The sequence below is a fragment of the Microcaecilia unicolor genome, chromosome 7 (genome assembly GCF_901765095.1).
Source record: "Microcaecilia unicolor chromosome 7, aMicUni1.1, whole genome shotgun sequence".
Lineage (NCBI taxonomy): Eukaryota > Metazoa > Chordata > Amphibia > Gymnophiona > Siphonopidae > Microcaecilia > Microcaecilia unicolor.
This window is the reverse complement of record NC_044037.1, coordinates 309,527,981-309,545,703: the sequence shown is the minus strand read 5'-3', so window position 1 is coordinate 309,545,703 and position 17,723 is coordinate 309,527,981. Positions and strand designations below refer to the sequence as shown.

The window sequence follows — 17,723 nt, the reverse complement described above, 5'->3', positions numbered from 1 at the left end:
CATACTGGGACAGACCAAAGGTCCATCAAGCCCAGCATCCTGTTTCCCAACAGTGGCCAATCCAGGTCACAAATACCTGACAAGATACCAAAAAAGTACAAAACATTTTATATTGCTTATCCCAGAAATAGTGAATTTTCCCCTAGTCCATTTAATAATGATCTATGGACGTTTCCTTTAGGAAGCTGTCCAAACCTTTTTTTAAACTCTGCTAAGCTAACCGCCTTTACCACATTCTCTGGCAACGAATTCCAGAGTTTAATTACACGTTGAGTGAAGAAAAATTTTCTCCGATTTCGTTTTAAATTTACTACATTGTAGCTTCATCGCATGCCCTCTAGTCCTAGTATTTTTGGAAAACGTAAACAGACGCTTCACATCTACCCGTTCAACTCCACTCATTATTTTATAGACCTCTATCAGATCTCCCCTCAGCCGCCTTTCTCCAAGCTGAAGAGCCCTAGCCGCTTTAGATTTTCTTCATAGGGTCCACCTTGGGAGTCAGCACCCAAGAAATTGATCTAGGTGTCATTGTAGACGTGCTGAAATCTTCTGCCCAGTGTGCAGCAACGGCCAAAAAAGCAAACAGGATGTTAGGAATTATTAGGAACAGGACAGGCGGTAAATAAGACCAAGAATACTATAATGCCTCTGTTCGCTCCATGGTGCAACCTCACCTTGAGTATTATGTTCGCTTCTGGTCGCCGTATCTCAAAAAAGATATAGTGGAATTGGAAAAGGTTCAAAGAAAAGTAATGAAAATGATAAATGATGAGGAAAGACTAAGGAGATTAAGGCTCTTCAGCTTGGAAAAGAGATGGATTGGGGAGGGGGGGGTTGAGGTTTACAAAATCCTGAGTGGTGTAGAAGTGAATCAATTTTGAAATGGTAAAAAAAAAAAAAAAAAGTATGACAACTAGGGACAAAATGAAGTTGCATGGAAATACTTTTAAAACAAATAGGAGGAAATATGTTTTCACTCAATGAATAGTTAAGCTCTAGAACTCTTTGCTGGAGGATGTGGTAACAGCGGTTAGCGTATCTGGGTTTAAAAAAGGTTTGGACAAGTTCCTGGAGGAAAAGTCCATAGTCTCCTATTGAGATAGACACAGGGAAGCCACTGCTTGACCCAGGATTGCTAGCATTGAATGTTGCTACTGTTTGGATTTTGGTCAGGTACTTGTGATCTGTATAACAGGACACTGGGCTAGATGGACCATTGGTCTGACCCAGTAAGGCTATTCTTTTGTGTAAATAGCCAACATGTCTAAACAGCTCAGTCCATGATTTTAGTCTCTGCTATATGGATGCCGGGCTTTTGGGCACACAAATGGTGGTGTATAAAAGTCCTTTCTGTACTTCTTCCCCCACCCTCCTTCTGCACTGACCTCCAGTGCAAGGTGCAGGTCCTTAGAGCAAAAGGGAGATCATAGCTGCCCAGGTGATGCCTGTAGGGGGATGAAACGGGCCCTCGACTGTGCCCCATAAGGGGTCTGTTCCGTCCTCCCTACAAGCACCGCCTGGAGCGGTTATCTCCCATCCTCTCCAAGGACATGCATCTTGCACTGAAAGCCAGTGTGGCACCTGCAGATATGCCAGCCCAGCACCTTGCACCAGAGGTCAGTTGGGGGAGGGAGGGGGGAGGAAGTACAGAGGACTTTTTTAAATGTGCGTATTTCCAATTTTGCAATGGCATTTATATCTGCTTTGAAGCAGGCATGTCAGCTAACTGCGCATTAGAACTGGAAGGCATGAAAAGATATAAAGGCAGCAACCATGCCAGCCGGAAGGAGCAGCAGCCTGCAGGGATCAGAGAATGACACTATTGTTGCTAAATCTGCCTTCATGGATCAGAGTTTCTAAGTTTGTTTGGTTTTTTTGTTTTGGTTTTTTTATATTTGATATACTGTCTATTAGTAAATACCATCTAAGCAGTTTACAGTAAAATAGATAAAAGGCAAAAAAGAACTACAGTGTTGCAACAGGAAGGAATCTGGCTATTGTGCACATGCGAAGGTCCCCCCTGCACCAACCAGTGTCAAGCGTTGAATTGACAGGGGATCAGTCAGGATCACGTTTTCAGAAGAAATGAATGTGCAGGTCACTTTTAAATCGGGAAATGGACAATTCTGTGCAAAGGCCTAATGAGAGGTTATTCCACAAGGACGAAACCACCACCAAAAAGATGGAGGAACATATATTCTCAAAGCACATAAGCACCACCAAACTGGGAAAAGATCAAGGGTTCATCAAGCCCAGCATCCTGTCTCCGACAGCGGCCAATCCAGGCTTCAAGAACCCGGCAAAACCCGGGAAAAAAAAACTTCAGGGCCGGTCTTAGGCAGAGGCGACCGAGGCGGCCGCATAGGGCCCCGCGCCTAAGGGGCCCCCGCGCGGCGTGCCTCGCCTCTGCCTCGCCGACCACGGTCGCCTGCCCTCCACCCATGTCCCGCGACGCAAGTCTCCTGGTTCCCCTGCTGCTCCCCCTCCCTCCAGCCACCTGAGACATCTCCCGTCTGACCCCCCCCCCCCCCCACCCGCCAAACGACCCTCTTCTGCCGCCCGCACCTCACCTGACCCGACCCAGCATTTAAAAAAACCCTCCAAGTGGCGGTGCCGGTGCCTCGCGTCTCAGAGAAGAAAACTCGCTTCCTCGTTGGCCGGCCTTCCCTCAAGTCCCGCCCTCTGATGTAACTTCCGCAAGGGCGGGACTTGAGGGAAGGCCGGCCAACGACGAAGCGAGTTTTCTTCTCTGAGACGCGAGGCACCGGCACCGCCGCTTGGAGGGTTTTTTAAAATGCTGGGTCGGGTCAGGTGAGGTGCGGGCGGCAGAAGAGGGTCGCTTGGCGGGGAGGGGAGGGGGGCTCAGACGGGAGGGGTCTCAGGTGGCTGGAGGGAGGGGGAGCAGCAGAGGAACGAGGAGCCTCGCGTCGCGGGACATGGGTGGAAGGCAGGGGGGACGGGGGGGGGTTTACTGGACATAGGTGGATGGCAGTTGGCAAGGGGGGCAGGAGGGTCGCTGGACATGGGGTGGATGGAGGGGAGGGGGGCTTCTGGACATAGGTGGATGGCAGGGGAGGGCAGGGGGCACAGGAGGGTCGCTGGACATGGGGTGGATGGAGGGGAGGGGGGCTTCTGGACATAGGTGGATGGCAGGGGAGGGCAGGGGGCACAGGAGGGTCGCTGGACATGGGTGGATGGCAGGGGAGGGCATAGGGGACAGGGGGGGTTGCTGGACATGGATGGTGGGGGGGACAGGAGGGTCGCTGGACATGGGTGGATGGCAGGGGAGGGGGTTTCTGGACATAGGTGGATGGCAGGGGGCACAGGAGGGTCGCTGGACATGTGTGGATGGCAGGGGAGGGCATAGGGGACAGGGGGTTGCTGGACATGGATGGCAGGGGGGACAGGAGGGTCGCTGGACATGGGTGGATGGCAGGGGAGGGGTACTGGACATAGGTGGAGGGCAGGGGGCATAGGAGGGTCGCTGGACATGGGTGGATGGCAGGGGGGGGGTTCTGGACATAGGTGGATGGCAGGGGAGGGCAGGGGGCACAGGAGGGTCGCTGGACATGGGTGGATGGAGGGGAGGGGGGTCTCTGGACATAGGTGGATGGCAGGGGCACAGGAGGGTCGCTGGACATGGGTGGATGGAGGGGAGGGGGTCTCTGGACATAGGTGGATGGCAGGGGAGGACAGAGGGGACAGGGGGGGTTGCTGGACATAGATGGATGGCAGGGGGGACAGGAGGGTCACTGGACATGGGTGGATGGAGGAGAGAGAAGAAATGCTGGACATGGATGGAGGCGAGGGAAGAGTGAGGAAGGAGATGAGGTGAGGGAAAAGGAAGAGAGGAGAAAAAGTGCACATGGATATAGAAAATAGGCAGAAGCTGGATCCACTGGACAGTCAAGTCTGCGGAGGACCCAGCTTTTACTTACGGATGTAGGGCAAGAAATGAAGAAGAAAGGCGGAAAGTAAAGAAATAAATGGAAAGGAAGCCCTGGAAATGGAGTTAAGAGGACAGATAGCAGCACAATCGGATACTGAGCCAGCATGATCAGAAAAACAAAGTCACCAGACAACAAAGGTAGAAAAAACTATTTTATTCAGGATTTATTAATTGGAATATGTTAGTTTTTGGAAATGTGCATCTGTGATATTTTTCATGTAAGTTTTAATTTTTGTAGTATTGCTACATACTGAGTCTGACTTCTTGAGGTAACTTTCCAGTTCGGTGTTTTGCATTCATGTGTTTTTCAGGTGTGATCAAAGAAGGTGCAGTATTCTGCTAGCGTATAGTTTGCAGCCCTTTTTGTTTGTTTTTTTTCACTAGGTTGTGCACTGGTGTTTTAGAGCCCGGTGTAATTACAGTTGCCTTTCCACGCCACGCATAAGGTTGTAGCTCGTCCTGTCCTTGGAATTAGTGCTGTTTATGGTTTGTTAAGGTTATGAGTGTGTTTTTGCACACATTTGTGTATAGTGTTTTGCAGTGGAGAGATTGTGTGTTGGCCTTACTAAGGTGGCACCAAACATCGGAAAGGGTGTAGAGCCTAAATCATGACACACTATCTCTAAAAGGGTGTTTTGTGGCTCTACATGAGAATTGTGATATTATGATCCCTTGCTAGCTTCATATTGTTGATAATCTGCATTTTCCGTATGGCTGGTATATTGGTGTATAAGGTATTAATTGTGACTTTTTTTTTTCTACTTATTTTTTTTCTGTGTGTTGTCAGACAATTGTGGATGACAGAATCGGAGTCTTCTTCAGTTAGAGAGTTGTGGTATATATTTTAAAACAATTTTAATACCTTGGTGGTCTATATGTTTTTATATTCTACATTATATTTTACATATTACTTTATTTTATTGTATATCTTTTCATTTCATTTTTATTTTATTGCATATATGGGTTACAGAGTAATAGGGGAATTTGAAAGTACTGAATCTTTTCTTAATATTTTTCCTTTATTCTCCTTTGTTATGAGAATTGGAACTACTAATTGTAGTGGACTTGAACTGAATAATTTCTGGGGAGGGGAGGTTTCATGATAGCATTGTACTTATTATTTCAATCAGTTTTTTGTGCAAGTTTAGCTTCATTTGTCTTTATTTGAAATTTCATAAATAAAAAATGTTCTAAAAATGGAATAATTTTATCAATGGGGTGGAGCTAGGGTGGGGCGGGGCAATGGTGGGGGTGGGGCTAGGATGGGGCCCCACCAAATTGGTCTGCATAGGGCCCCGCACTTGCTAAGACCGGCCCTGAAAAACTTAATAATGTTCAATGGACTTTTCCCTCAGGAATCTGTCCAAATCCCCTTTAAATTCCGTAAGGCCAACTGCAAATTTAGTGAAAGGACAGAATTACCAACAGAGCTTGTTGGAAGGAACGAAAGGATCTTGATGGAGTGTAGGGTACAAGGAATTGGTAAAGGAATTAAAGGTGTTTCTGAAGAGTGAATTTTATGGACAAGCATCAGTATTTTAAAAAGAATCCTTGCCAATATTAGTAGCCCATGTTCCTGCCTTAGGGAGTAACATGATCACGATGAGTAGAACCAAGGAGCAATTTAACAACAGTGTCATGAACAAGTTGTAAACGTTTACCCTTTAGTCAAAGACTTGAGAAAATTGAGTTGCAATAATCCATGCTCTCTAAGATAGTAGAATGGTCTGAGTGGTTTCTATGAAATTTGGTTTGATATGGATGGAAGACATTAGTGGCTTCCAGAAAATCCGGAAGTTGCTCAGAGACAGTTCTCTCGGTAAGTCTGGATAAAAATGTGAGATTTGGTATGGGATGATAATTTGTTAAGTCCGAGGAACTCTTCTTCAGGTCCTTTGTTCTTGGACAGAGGTGAACTATCTTCCAAGCATCTGGAACTGTGCTGGATTCAACAATCATGCAATGGAAATAAGGGAGGAAGGTTGTCTCAAATGTTTTAAGTAAGATAGATGGGATAGGGTCGTAAAGGGCTGTAGTGAGATGAATTGAACTGAGAGCCTTCCACACTTCTGCAAGGATGGGAGTACGAAGTATTGTTCGTTGACTTACAAGAGAGTTCACCCCAATCCATCCAGGGCCTCCGCTCCAGGTGTCGAATGCCAAAACATTTTCTCTCTATAGTTTGTATTTTCTTTCTGCTATTACCAATGGCTCCAGTACAATTTCTCTTCTTGGTACTGCCCCTTTCCAATCTCTTTCTCCATCTGAAACCACTGTATACCTCAAACACATTGCCCACCTTCTGCTTTCATCATTTCACCATCCCTTTTGTCTTCTCCCTTCTTCTCAGCTGTCAACCATGTCCATTCTGTCTGAGTACATCTCGTCTTCGTTGCTATCATCATACCTCTCCTTAAAATATGCCGTAGTCACACCACTCCTTAAAAAAACCTTCATTGGACACTACCTGTCCTTCCAACTATCGCCCCATCTCCCTCCTCCGTTTCCTATCCAGGATACTTGAACATGCTGTTCACCGCCATTATCTTGACTCTTTCATCTCAAGCTATTTATTTATTTATTTGTTACATTTATATCCCACATTTTCCCACCTATTTATAGGCTCAATGTGGCTTGCATAGTACCGGAGAGGCGTTACAGACTCCAGTGTAAACAAATACAAAGTGATGTTGTGGTAAGATAAAGTTCATGTGGCACAGCCACACTAGAGAATCGTACAGCGGAAGAGTTGTGTTATGTCCATTACGTTCTTTAGTTTTGTTCTGTTGCAAAGATCAGGCATTTATGTTGGATCAGTAGGGTATGCATTTTTAAACAGGTTATTCTTGATCCACTTCAGTCTGGCTTTCGCCCTCTTCTGTTCCTGGCCAGATGCAAAGGTCTCTATTCTATCCTCATCCTTATCTATCTACTGCTTTTGACACTGTTGATCACCACCTACTCCTTGATACGCTGTCCTCACTTAGATTTCAAGGCTCTGTTCTTTCCTGGTTTTCTTATCTCTCCCATCGTACTTTTAGTTTATACTCCTGTGGATCCTCCTCCACTTCTATCCCACTGTCAGTTGGTGTACCTCAGGGATCTGTCCTGGGGCCTTTTCTTTTCGCCATCTATACTTCTCTTGGTACTCTAATCTCATCCCATGGTTTTCAGTGTCACCTTTTTGCTGATGACGCCCAGATCTACCTCTCCACACCAGAAATCTCAGCAGAAATCCAGGCCAAAGTATCAGCCTGCCTGTCTGACATGCCTGGATGTCTCACTGCCATCTGAAACTAAACATGACCAAGACTGAGCTTCTTATCTTTCTGCTACCTCATTTGCTTATTTCTGATCTGAGGAAGAAGGGCAACCTTCGAAAGCTAATCAAAAAATGTATTAAGTTATGTCCAATAAAAAAGGTATCATCTTATTTTCTTTTCCATGTTTTATTTTGTTTGATTTCTATTGATATCTTTCCCCCTAAACCCACCTCTTCTCTTTCTCCATTCTCTATCTCTGTGGATAACACTCTTATCAGCTCGTAACCTTGGGGTCATCTTTGACTCCTCTCTCTTTCTCTGCACATATTCAACAGACTGCTAAAACCTGTCGTTTCTTTCTCTATAATATCACCAGAATTTGTCCCTTCCTTTCTGAGTACACTACCAAAACCCTTATCCACACTATTATCACCTCTTGCTTAGACTACTGCAGCTTGCTTTTCACAGGTCTCCCACTAAGCCATCTCTCTCCTCTTCAATCTATTCAAACCTCTGCTGCACAACTTGTATTCCACCATTGTCACTATGCTGATATTAGCCCTCTCCTCAAGTCACTTCATTGGCTCCCTATCCATTTCCACATACAGTTCAAACTCCTCTTATCTTACAAGTGCATTCACTCTGCAGCTCCTCAGTACCTCTGCACTCTTCTCTCCCTACACTCCTCTCTGGGAACTCGGTTCATTGAGTAAATCTCTCTTATCTGTACCCTTCTCTTCCATTGTCAACTCCAGACGTCGCTCCTTTTATCTTGCTGCACCATATACCTGGAATAGACTTCCTGAATCAGTACGTCAAACTCTATCTCTGGCCATCTACAGATCTAGGCTAAAAGCCCACCTGTTTGAGACTGCTTTTAACTCGTAACTCTTATTCATTTATTTGATACCCATGTCTGTTTTATCATTCCCACCTTAAGTAGTTCCCTTATCCCTTATTTGTCCTGTTTGTCTGTCCTAATTAGATTGTAAGCTCTGTCGAGCAGGGACTGTCTCTTCATGTTCAAGTATACAGCGCTGTGTACGTCTAGTAGCGCTATAGAACTGATTAGTAGTAGTAGAGTTAAGGACTGAGGAGTTATTCCATCACTATGTGCAAGAAAAACTTGTATGGGGGCTGTTGCTTAATGTCCTATTGTAAGAGTTGAGACAGAGAATTGCATATCAACAATGTTCTGTCTAAAATAGTCTGCCAGTTCCTGACTTTAGAGTTGTCATGATCTGGTAAGTGTTAAAAATGTTATGAGGTTTAGCTGTATTTAGCGCTAGTTGAATTTGCTGTAAATAGTAAGGTTTACATGCAAAAAGCAGAGAAGGATGAAACAACTGTTCGGTTGGACCAGAATCTCTGGAAGAATTGGGGGAAAGGTTATTGAAGCCAGCTAGGAAGAGAGGAAACAGGGATGCTGGATGGGGCAACAGTGCTAGTGTGGGGGAAGGTAAGGTGAAAGAGGATTCAGGAAGGGGATTGGGCAAGACTTAATACCACTTCCACCATACTGTGCTCAGTATACAGTAGATGAGGTTTCACTCCAGTAGCAGCAACTATGGGAAGAGAGCAGTTGGAGTAAACTGTGCCCCCCCCCCCGCCATCCACCCAGAACATAAGCTTTTGAAGCACTTGCTCTCCTATCATGAAGAAACCTTTTCTGTAGAAATTCCAGTGGATCTTAACTAGGTATTTACTAAACATTACTAACAGATTAATATACTTTAAGAACATAAGTGTTGCCATACTAGGACAGACCAAAGGGGTCCATCAAGCCCAGTATCTGTTTTCCAAGAGTGGCCAATCCAAGTCACAAGTACCTGCACAAGATCTCAAGATAGTAAAACAGATTTTATGCAGCTTATCCTAGAAAGAGTGGATTTTCTCAAGTCCATCTTAATAATGGCTTATGAACTTTTCTTTTAGGAAATTATCCAAACTTTTAAAACCCTGCCACACGTAACTGCTTTTACCACATTTTCTGGCAACAAATTCCAGCATTTAATTACATATCGAATGATGAAATATGTTCTCTGGTTTGTATTAAATTTACTACTTAGCAGCTTAAGAACATGAGCGTTGCCATACTGGGACAGACTGAAGGACCATCTCAAGCCCAGCATCCTGTTTCCAGCAGTAGCCAATCCAGGTGACAAGTACCTGGCAAGATCTCAAGATAGTAAAACATATTTTATGCAGCTTACCTTAGAAATAAGCAGTGGATTTTCCTTAAGTCCGTCTTAATAATGGCTTATGGACTTTTCTTTTAGGAAGTTTATCCAAACCTTTTTAACCCCGCTAAGCTAACTGCTTTTAACACATTCTCTTGGCAATGAATTCCAGATTTTAATTACACATTGAATGAAGAAATACTTTTTCCGATTTTGTTTTAAATGTATTACTTAGTAGCTTAATTGCATTCCCCCTAGTCCTAGTATTTTTGGAAAGAGTAAACAAGCTATTCACTTCTGCCTGTTCCACTCCACTCCTTATTTTATAGACTTCAATCATATCTCCCCTCAACCGTTCCTTTTCCAAGCTGACGAGCCCTAACCGCTCTAACCTTTCCTCATAGGGAGGCCGTTATTGAATAGCACCCTCTGAAATTAATGAGACTTATTGGCTCACAACATTCAATATAAGTAAAATATAGTTGAAAGCCTTTTAATGTGGTTTAAATATTATATTGAAACAAATTCAATCCTTCAAATTGCCACCCTTTCGTAATACTGTGTGGGCATCCGTTCACTGTTGCTAGGGGATTTTAGAAATGGAAAATATACAACATAAAAACATTTTCCACTGTATGTGTCTGAGATTTATGGTTATAAGTTTTCAGTGTTGTTAGCTGAAGGTAAACAAGACATAAATCTCCAAAATCGATCCTTGCAATGCAGGTGGGGGAAGTAGGTCGCACATTATACTACAAGGGTGTCTGATAGTGTGATCCTTTATAAATACAGCCAGACCATGTGGGTTAAAAGCAAATGCTTACAGAAACTTGTTCCTCTCAGACTGTTAGCTCAGGAGTATACATAAAGTAGCTTTGAGTTCAGTAGCGAGCAAAAATAGAGAATCTAGTTCCTACCAGACCACAGAAGATTCAGTGTACACAGAGTTTGCAAGGTAAAAGCTTTTCCTATGTCACAACTACTCCTCTTGTCTTTCAGATACATGTAAGGAGTGCTTCTTCCTGCTCTAGGCCTCTGTCTTTCCCTAGCCCTGGTCTTTTATTTCCCCTGGCTGAACCACGTCCCCCAGGGCCGCCGAGAGAGTGATCTGGGGCAGGGCCCCCCCCCCCCCCCCGAGTCATCACCCCCTGCCAGAAGTACCTTGGCTGGCCCCGCCAGCTGCAGGCAGTCCGGCTCCATCCACTGCTCAGCATTACCTGCCTTCGGCTGCTTTCCTCAGGTCGCACATGCTCTGTCTCAAAACTGAGCATGCGCGGCCTGAGGGCCCAGCAGCTGTTAGGCAGGCAATGTAAGGGGGGGCCGGCGCCGGAGTTTTCTCTCTCCTGTTCGGATGCGATCACCCGGGTCCCATCAGGAGCAGGCAAGAAAGAGAGAGAGACCCTGGCTCCGGGCCCAGGGAATTTTTCCCTCCCTCTTGACAGCCTTGCGTCCCCCTAGCTGAGCTTCCGAGGCTTAGGCCTATTATGTGGCCTTGTAAGAGAGTGAGATTAAACAGTACCAGTATCAGTATCTTCCTATACACAACCTCACAGGATGATACAGTCAGACCTGTTTTAATGTGTTGCTTTTTTTGTTTGTATACTTTCTGTGTATGCTGTATTACCCTCTCTATTTGTGTTAATCTAAAGAAACAGAATTGATGTCATTAATAAAGAAGCAGTTTCACCATTGTCAACAAAACATTTTATGCAGAAAAATAAGGAAGCCTTGATATTGAACCAATCATGTTTTGGAACTGAATTCAAAGAGAAATGAAAGTCTTTGATTGTAACACACAAGCAAAAAAGAGGGTAGGAATGGCCAATGTGATGTGTCAAGGTAAAAACACAAGTCCTTTTATATAACAATGTTTACTTGAAGACAGCACATCAAAGGAAAGCAACAGACTTCACTTAAAGGGGAACTCGACATAGTCCGTGTTCCATCTATGCCTTCACTAGGAGTCTAAAATTGTAATTAATATGGAAGTTGTGCTGAAAAGGAGGTAAACAGTACTAGAGACTTGAGGAGAGCTTCTGCAGAAGACTTCTTCACTCTCTGGACCCAGCACAGTTCCCATATTGATTACAGTTTTGGACTCCTGATGAAGGCAAAGGCTGAAACACAGACCTTGTTGAGACTCCCTTTAAGTGAAGTCTGTTGCTTTCCTTTGATGTACTGTCTTCAAGCAAACGTTGTATGCAGCTAAAGGACTTTTGCTTGTACCTTGACACATCGCATTGGCCATTCCTACCCTCTATTTTGCTTGCCTTGAATGTGGGTTTGTTTGGTTTTCTTTTCTTGTTGGGCTGATGCCACAGACTCCATGTCCCCTCTCCTCCTCTGGCTGGTGCTCATGCTGACTCTTTTGACAGGTGCCTGTGGTGAAGTATGGTCGGGATTCAGAGTTTTTGGCCATTGTAGTGGTGTCAAGCAGAAACATGTACATCTTGGAAGTCACTAGTGAAATAAGGTTAGTGTCTAATCCTTTGTTAGGAGATGTCGTCTTCTGTAGGAGAAGACTAACCACTAGGACTAGCCTAGTGGTTAGTGCAGTGGACTTTGATCCTGGGGAACTGGGTTTGATTCCCACTGCAGCTTCTTGTGACTCTGGGCAAGTCACTTAACCCTCCATTGCCCCTGGTACAAAATAAGTACCTGAATATATGTAAACCACTTTGAATGTAGTTGCAAAAACCTCAGAAAGGCGGTTTATCAAGTCCCATTTCCCTTTCCCACTTTCCCTTATGACATCACAATATCAGAAGTGAGCCAAGTATCGGGCAATCAAGCCATTGTGACATCACTGATGAGGTTGGCTCTTATTGGTGGAATGAGTGGAGGAGTAGCCTAGTGGTTAATGCAGTGGACTTTGATCCTGGGGAACTGAGTTCAATTCCCACTGCAGCTCCCTGTGACTCTGGGCAAGTCACTTAACCCTCCATTGCCCCTGGTACAAAATAAGTACCTGAATATATGTAAACCACTTTGAATGTAGTTGCAAAAACCTCAGAAAGGCGGTTTATCAAGTCCCATTTCCCTTTCCCACTTTCCCTTATGACATCACAATATCAGAAGTGAGCCAAGTATCGGGCAATCAAGCCATTGTGACATCACTGATGAGGTTGGCTCTTATTGGTGGAATGAGTGGAGGAGTAGCCTAGTGGTTAATGCAGTGGACTTTGATCCTGGGGAACTGAGTTCAATTCCCACTGCAGCTCCCTGTGACTCTGGGCAAGTCACTTAACCCTCCATTGCCCCTGGTACAAAATAAGTACCTGAATGTATGTAAACCGCTTTGAATGTAGTTGCAAAAACCTCAGAAAGGCGGTATATCACGTCCCATTTCCCTTTCCCTTTCCTTTCCCCTCCTCACAGCAGTGTTACTGTTCTTTGGGTACTCTCTCCTTTTCCACATATCTTGCTCCAGTTTTACTTTTTGTTGCAATAATGTGGTAGTTTCTTAAGAATGTATAGAAAAAGTATTCCTCGCATGATTGAAATCATGTCCTTTTTCTTTATGCATGTCCCAGTTGGAAGTGCTGCTAGGGGAAAGGGAGATCACAACTCCTGCAGTTCCAGCATTTCCCAGTAGGTGGTGCTGTACAGAATGGTATGCGAGGTGCTCATTACCCTTGCCAAGAAGGTGGTGGTGTAGGGAAAGGTTCAGGATCACTGGTTGCAGCTGAGATTACAGCTACTGCAGTCCCAGCCTATACCAGCAGAACATACTGTACTGAATGGTACAGGAGTGCTTGTGGAGGCCGAGGTCACAGCTCCTGCAGTCCCAGCTTGTTCACAGGAAGGCACTGTAGAGTATCGTGCAGGAGCGCTAGCTCTCAGTTCTGCAGTCCCGGCCTGTCTAAGCAGGAGCTGCTGTAGGGAATAGTGCAGGAGTACTGGGTGTTAGGGGGAGGGTCACAGCTCTTGCAGGCCCAGTCTCTTCCTGCTTGAGATGCAATGAGGAATGATTGTAAAACTGTTTTTGAGCATCAGTTGTTTTTGTTGTCTCTCTCAGGGGACAGCCATCAAATTGGCTGAAGGTAGATGAAGTTCATCACCTGTCAAATCTACGTTACCTGGGCCTCGGACTATGGAGTCAGAGTTTGCACATCCAGTTTGAGAAACCAGGAGCCTCCTACAAATTGCTGATCAGAAACAAGAACCGCTGTGACAAATTCTACCAGTGTATAATGGGTAAGGAGCTGTTATATCCTGGTTATCTGGACTGAGATGCAAAACTAGAGGAAAGTGAGTAATTTAACAATTTTAAGTAGCAGCAATTTAAAATGGTTGGTGGAAGGAGGCATATGTGTAGTACAAGACGGTGAATAACAAAGTGTGAGTGCTGTAAGGATGAGGGTATTAATATGTTCGAACAGAGAGAGAAAGAGACATGAGAGGCATACATAACCATGAGCCAGGACTCGTGTGTGTTAAAAATGGTACTTACTACATGCTCTTATGCACAAGCTGTAAATAAAAAAAACTAAACAGTAAATCAGGCTTAGCGTTTGCTGAGATGTGTCTGAACCAAGCTTTGAGTTCCCTGCAGCTTGCTGAGTCATGATGGGCCAACTAATACTATGTCCTGGAGAGCGCTCTACAACAACTTTCTATCCGCTGGGCCTTTTTCAGTTGTAGCTCCAGGAAAGTTACATTCAAGTACTTGGAGGTACTTTTCTCTCCTCAGAGGGTTCACAGTCACTATTACCAAAGCGCCCCAATACAATTACCTGCATTGCGCTAAGGACTAGATCTAAAGTAGCTTTCCCCTTCGTCAGTTCCAGGGCTAGCTGCTCCATAAGCAGTCATTTATGACATTTATAAACTTCAGCTGATGAGACAGTTACCCAATTAATAGTGGAGTAATTAAAATCTCCAGTAAATTTTGTGTTTCCAAATGTGTCATGTAGGGCTATTTCTACAGTTCCCTAACCTCTTAGTAGAAAAGGTAGAAAAATAGGAAAGGTAGCCGTCCCGCTAAGTATAGACCCAACTTTTTATAGCTTAGAAATGCTGATACTGACTGACAAAATATATGTATAAAATCTAATTCATGATTATTATTATTGGCAGCAGACAAGACAGTGTAAACTAGAGATAATGCGTATATGTTAAATTACACAAACTGATGGTAATGCAATAAGTATTTATGTACCTGTCAAGGTAAAGTTTAAAAAAAAAAAAAGAGAGAATTGAAACCAGATGATTCTTTATTATACTTGGCAGCTGTAAACATGGGAAAACCTGACATAGCTGTGTTTTGGCACAGACATGTGCCTGCTTCAGGGGTTAAATCTGTAAAACAGAAATAAAAACATCCAAGTAAATGAATGCCTTAATCAAATTTATTTATTTATTGCATTTGTACCCCACATTTTCCCACCTATTTGCAGGCTCAATGTGCCTTACAGAGTGTTGTTATGACATAGTCATGAGAGGATCTTAGATAAATTCGGTGGTAAGCCGAAGATATTTGAAGATAGAGTAGGGGGTGTTAGGGTGGTGTGGGAGGTGTATTTAGATGATTGGGTGGGTTGTATGGTGATTTGTGTCTTTAAGGGTTCTTTTTGTAAATAAACACTATGTCTGTAAACAATGTATTGGAACACCAGAGAAGTATCCACAGTTGGTGAGGAAATGTCTATACAGTTCGTTTATGATTCAGTTCATTACTACTATTATGCAATCTTCCGAGTTATTCAGCAAAACATATGATACACAAATATAAAATATACAAAAATGTGCTCTGTTCAACATAAAAACACTATTCAAAAAGGCTTGTATATTGCAGGGGTAATGTAACAGACTCCAAACCCCAACCCAACGCTTAAGTGAATCTTCCAGTTGTCTTTAACACTGTTATGTAGGAGCCTCAGCAGCAACTCGTTCCACACAGCAATAAACCCTGTGATTTGCCTGTATCGTCATCGGCTTCTCTTACACACAACCTCTAGGCTTATCAATCTTTAATAATACAAAATAGTATAAACTTTAAAACGTATCTTTTCTGTTTCAAAATAGTAAATATGGATCTGAGCAGGTTGTTGTCCTTCCACCAGCCTTCTGAGATACCATAAGTAGATAAGTATTGCCATACTGGAACAGACCGAAGGTCTGTCAAGCCCAGCATCCTGTTTCCAACAGTTTTCCAATCCAGATCACAAATACCTGGCAAGATCCCAAAAAGATACAAAACATTTTATGCTGCTTATCCCAGAAATAAGCAGTGGATTCTCCCCAAGTCCATTTTAATTAATTAATTTATTTTATATTTGTACCCCACATTTTCCTACCTCTTTGTAGGTTCAATGTGGCATACATAGTGCCGGAGAAGAGTTGCAGACTCCGGTGTATACAAATACAAGGTGAAGTTGTCATAGGGTAAGGTTCATGTGGTAGGACCACGGAGGAATCATTCGATGGGAGAGTTCGGTGATGGTCTATGGACTTTTCCTTTAGAAAGCCGTCCAAACCTTTTTAAACCCCGCTAAGCTAATCGCCTTTACCACATTCTCTGGCAACGAATTCGAGTTTAATTACACATTGAGTGAAGAAAAAGTTCTCAGATTCGTTTTAAATTTACTACTTTCTTGCTTCATTGTGTGTCCCCCTAGTCCTAGTATTGTTGGAAAGAGTAAACAAGCGATACATGTCTACCCGTTTCACTCCACTCATTATTTTATAGACCTCTATCATATCTCCCCTCAGCCATCTTTTCTCCAAGCTGAAGAGCCCCAGCCGCTTTAGCCTTTCCTCATAGGGAAGTCATCCCATCCACTTTATCATTTTCGTCGCCCTTCTCTGCACCTTTTCAAATTCCACTATATCTTTTTTGAGATGCGGCTACCAGAATTGAACACAATATTCGAGGTGCAGTCACACCATGGAGCGATACAAAGGCATTATAACAGACTCATTTTTGTTTTCCATTCCTTTCCTAATAATTCCTAACATTCTATTTGCTTTCTTAGCCGCAGCAGCACATTGAGCAGAAGGTTTCAATGTATCATCAACGACGACACCTAGATCCCTTTCTTGGTCGGTGACTCCTAATGTTGAACCTTGCATTATGTAGCTATAAGTCGGGTTGTTCTTTACCACATGCATCACTTTGCACTTGCTCACATTAAACATCTGCCATTTAGACGCCCAGTCTCGTAGGGTCCTCTTGTAATTTTTTACAATCCTCTTGCAATTTAACAACTTTGAATAACTTTGTGTCATCAACAGATTTAATTACCTCACTAGTTACTCCCATCTCTAGATCATTTTATAAATATGTTAAAAAGCAGCGGTCCCAGCACAGACCCCTTGGGAACCCCACTAACTACCCTTCTCCATTGAGAATACTGACCATTTAACCCTCAATTTCGCATAACTCTGCACAATGTAATCCATAACCAATCTGTAACAAATTGTATTTCCAACATTTAACTCACATTGTAAGCCACACTGAACCCGCAAAAAGGTGGGAAAATGTGGGATACAAATGCAATAAATAAAATACTCTCTGTTTTCTACCTTTACACCAGTTTTTAATCCACGATAGAACGCTACCTCCTATCCCATGACTCTCCAATTTTCTCTGGAGTCTTTCATGAGGTACTTTGTCAAACGCCTTCTGAAAATCCAGATACACAATATCAGCCGGCTCACCTTTATCCACATGTTTGTTCACCCCTTCAAAGAAATGTAATAGATTAGTGAGGCAAGATTTACCTTCACTAAATCCATTTATTTATTTGTTGCATTTGTATCCCACATTTTCCCACCTCTTTGCAGGCTCAATGTGGCTTATGTTATGCCGTAATGGCAATCGCCATTACTGGAATAAGAAATCCAGGTTAGCTTTGTCTCATTAATCCATGCTTTTGAATATACTGTGTAATTTTGTTCTTTATAATAGTCTCTACTATTTTGCCCGGCACCGACGTCAGGCTCACTGGTCTATAATTTCCTGGATCTCCTCTGGAACCTTTTTTTTAAAAACTGGCGTTACATTATACCAAACTCTTCATTTAAAGCCATCTATTCTGCTTCTCCTATCTTATTTTTCAAATTTCTGGTGTTTACATATAGATGATTTTAAAATGTGTTTTTTTTTTAAACAAAGTGATTTAAAAAAAAAAAATTTTTTAAACAAAGCTGTGGGGTAACAAAATAAGTTTCTTCCATAGCGTCCTACAGATCAATCCAGAGACTTGTGGCTTATGACCCTCTACCAGCAGGTGGAGATAGAGAACTTCAGAGATTTACTAGATGTGGTTATGTACAGTCACTTTAACTTCAGTATTCTCTCTATCTAGCAGGTGGATGGTCATA

General features: G+C 43.4%; 1 protein-coding gene across 3 annotated transcripts in view; it reads left to right on the top strand.

The window, feature by feature from the left end:
* The window catches only part of LOC115474687 (serine/threonine-protein kinase 11-interacting protein-like), a 115,341-nt gene that overhangs the window by 70,652 nt on the left and 26,966 nt on the right, over positions 1-17,723 (top strand). For all 3 annotated transcript variants that reach the window (XM_030210292.1, XM_030210291.1, XM_030210293.1), the window contains 2 exons: positions 11,771-11,868; positions 13,414-13,592. In XM_030210292.1, coding sequence (XP_030066152.1) covers positions 11,771-11,868; positions 13,414-13,592 — 277 coding nt within the window. The remainder of the gene's footprint in view (positions 1-11,770; positions 11,869-13,413; positions 13,593-17,723) is intronic.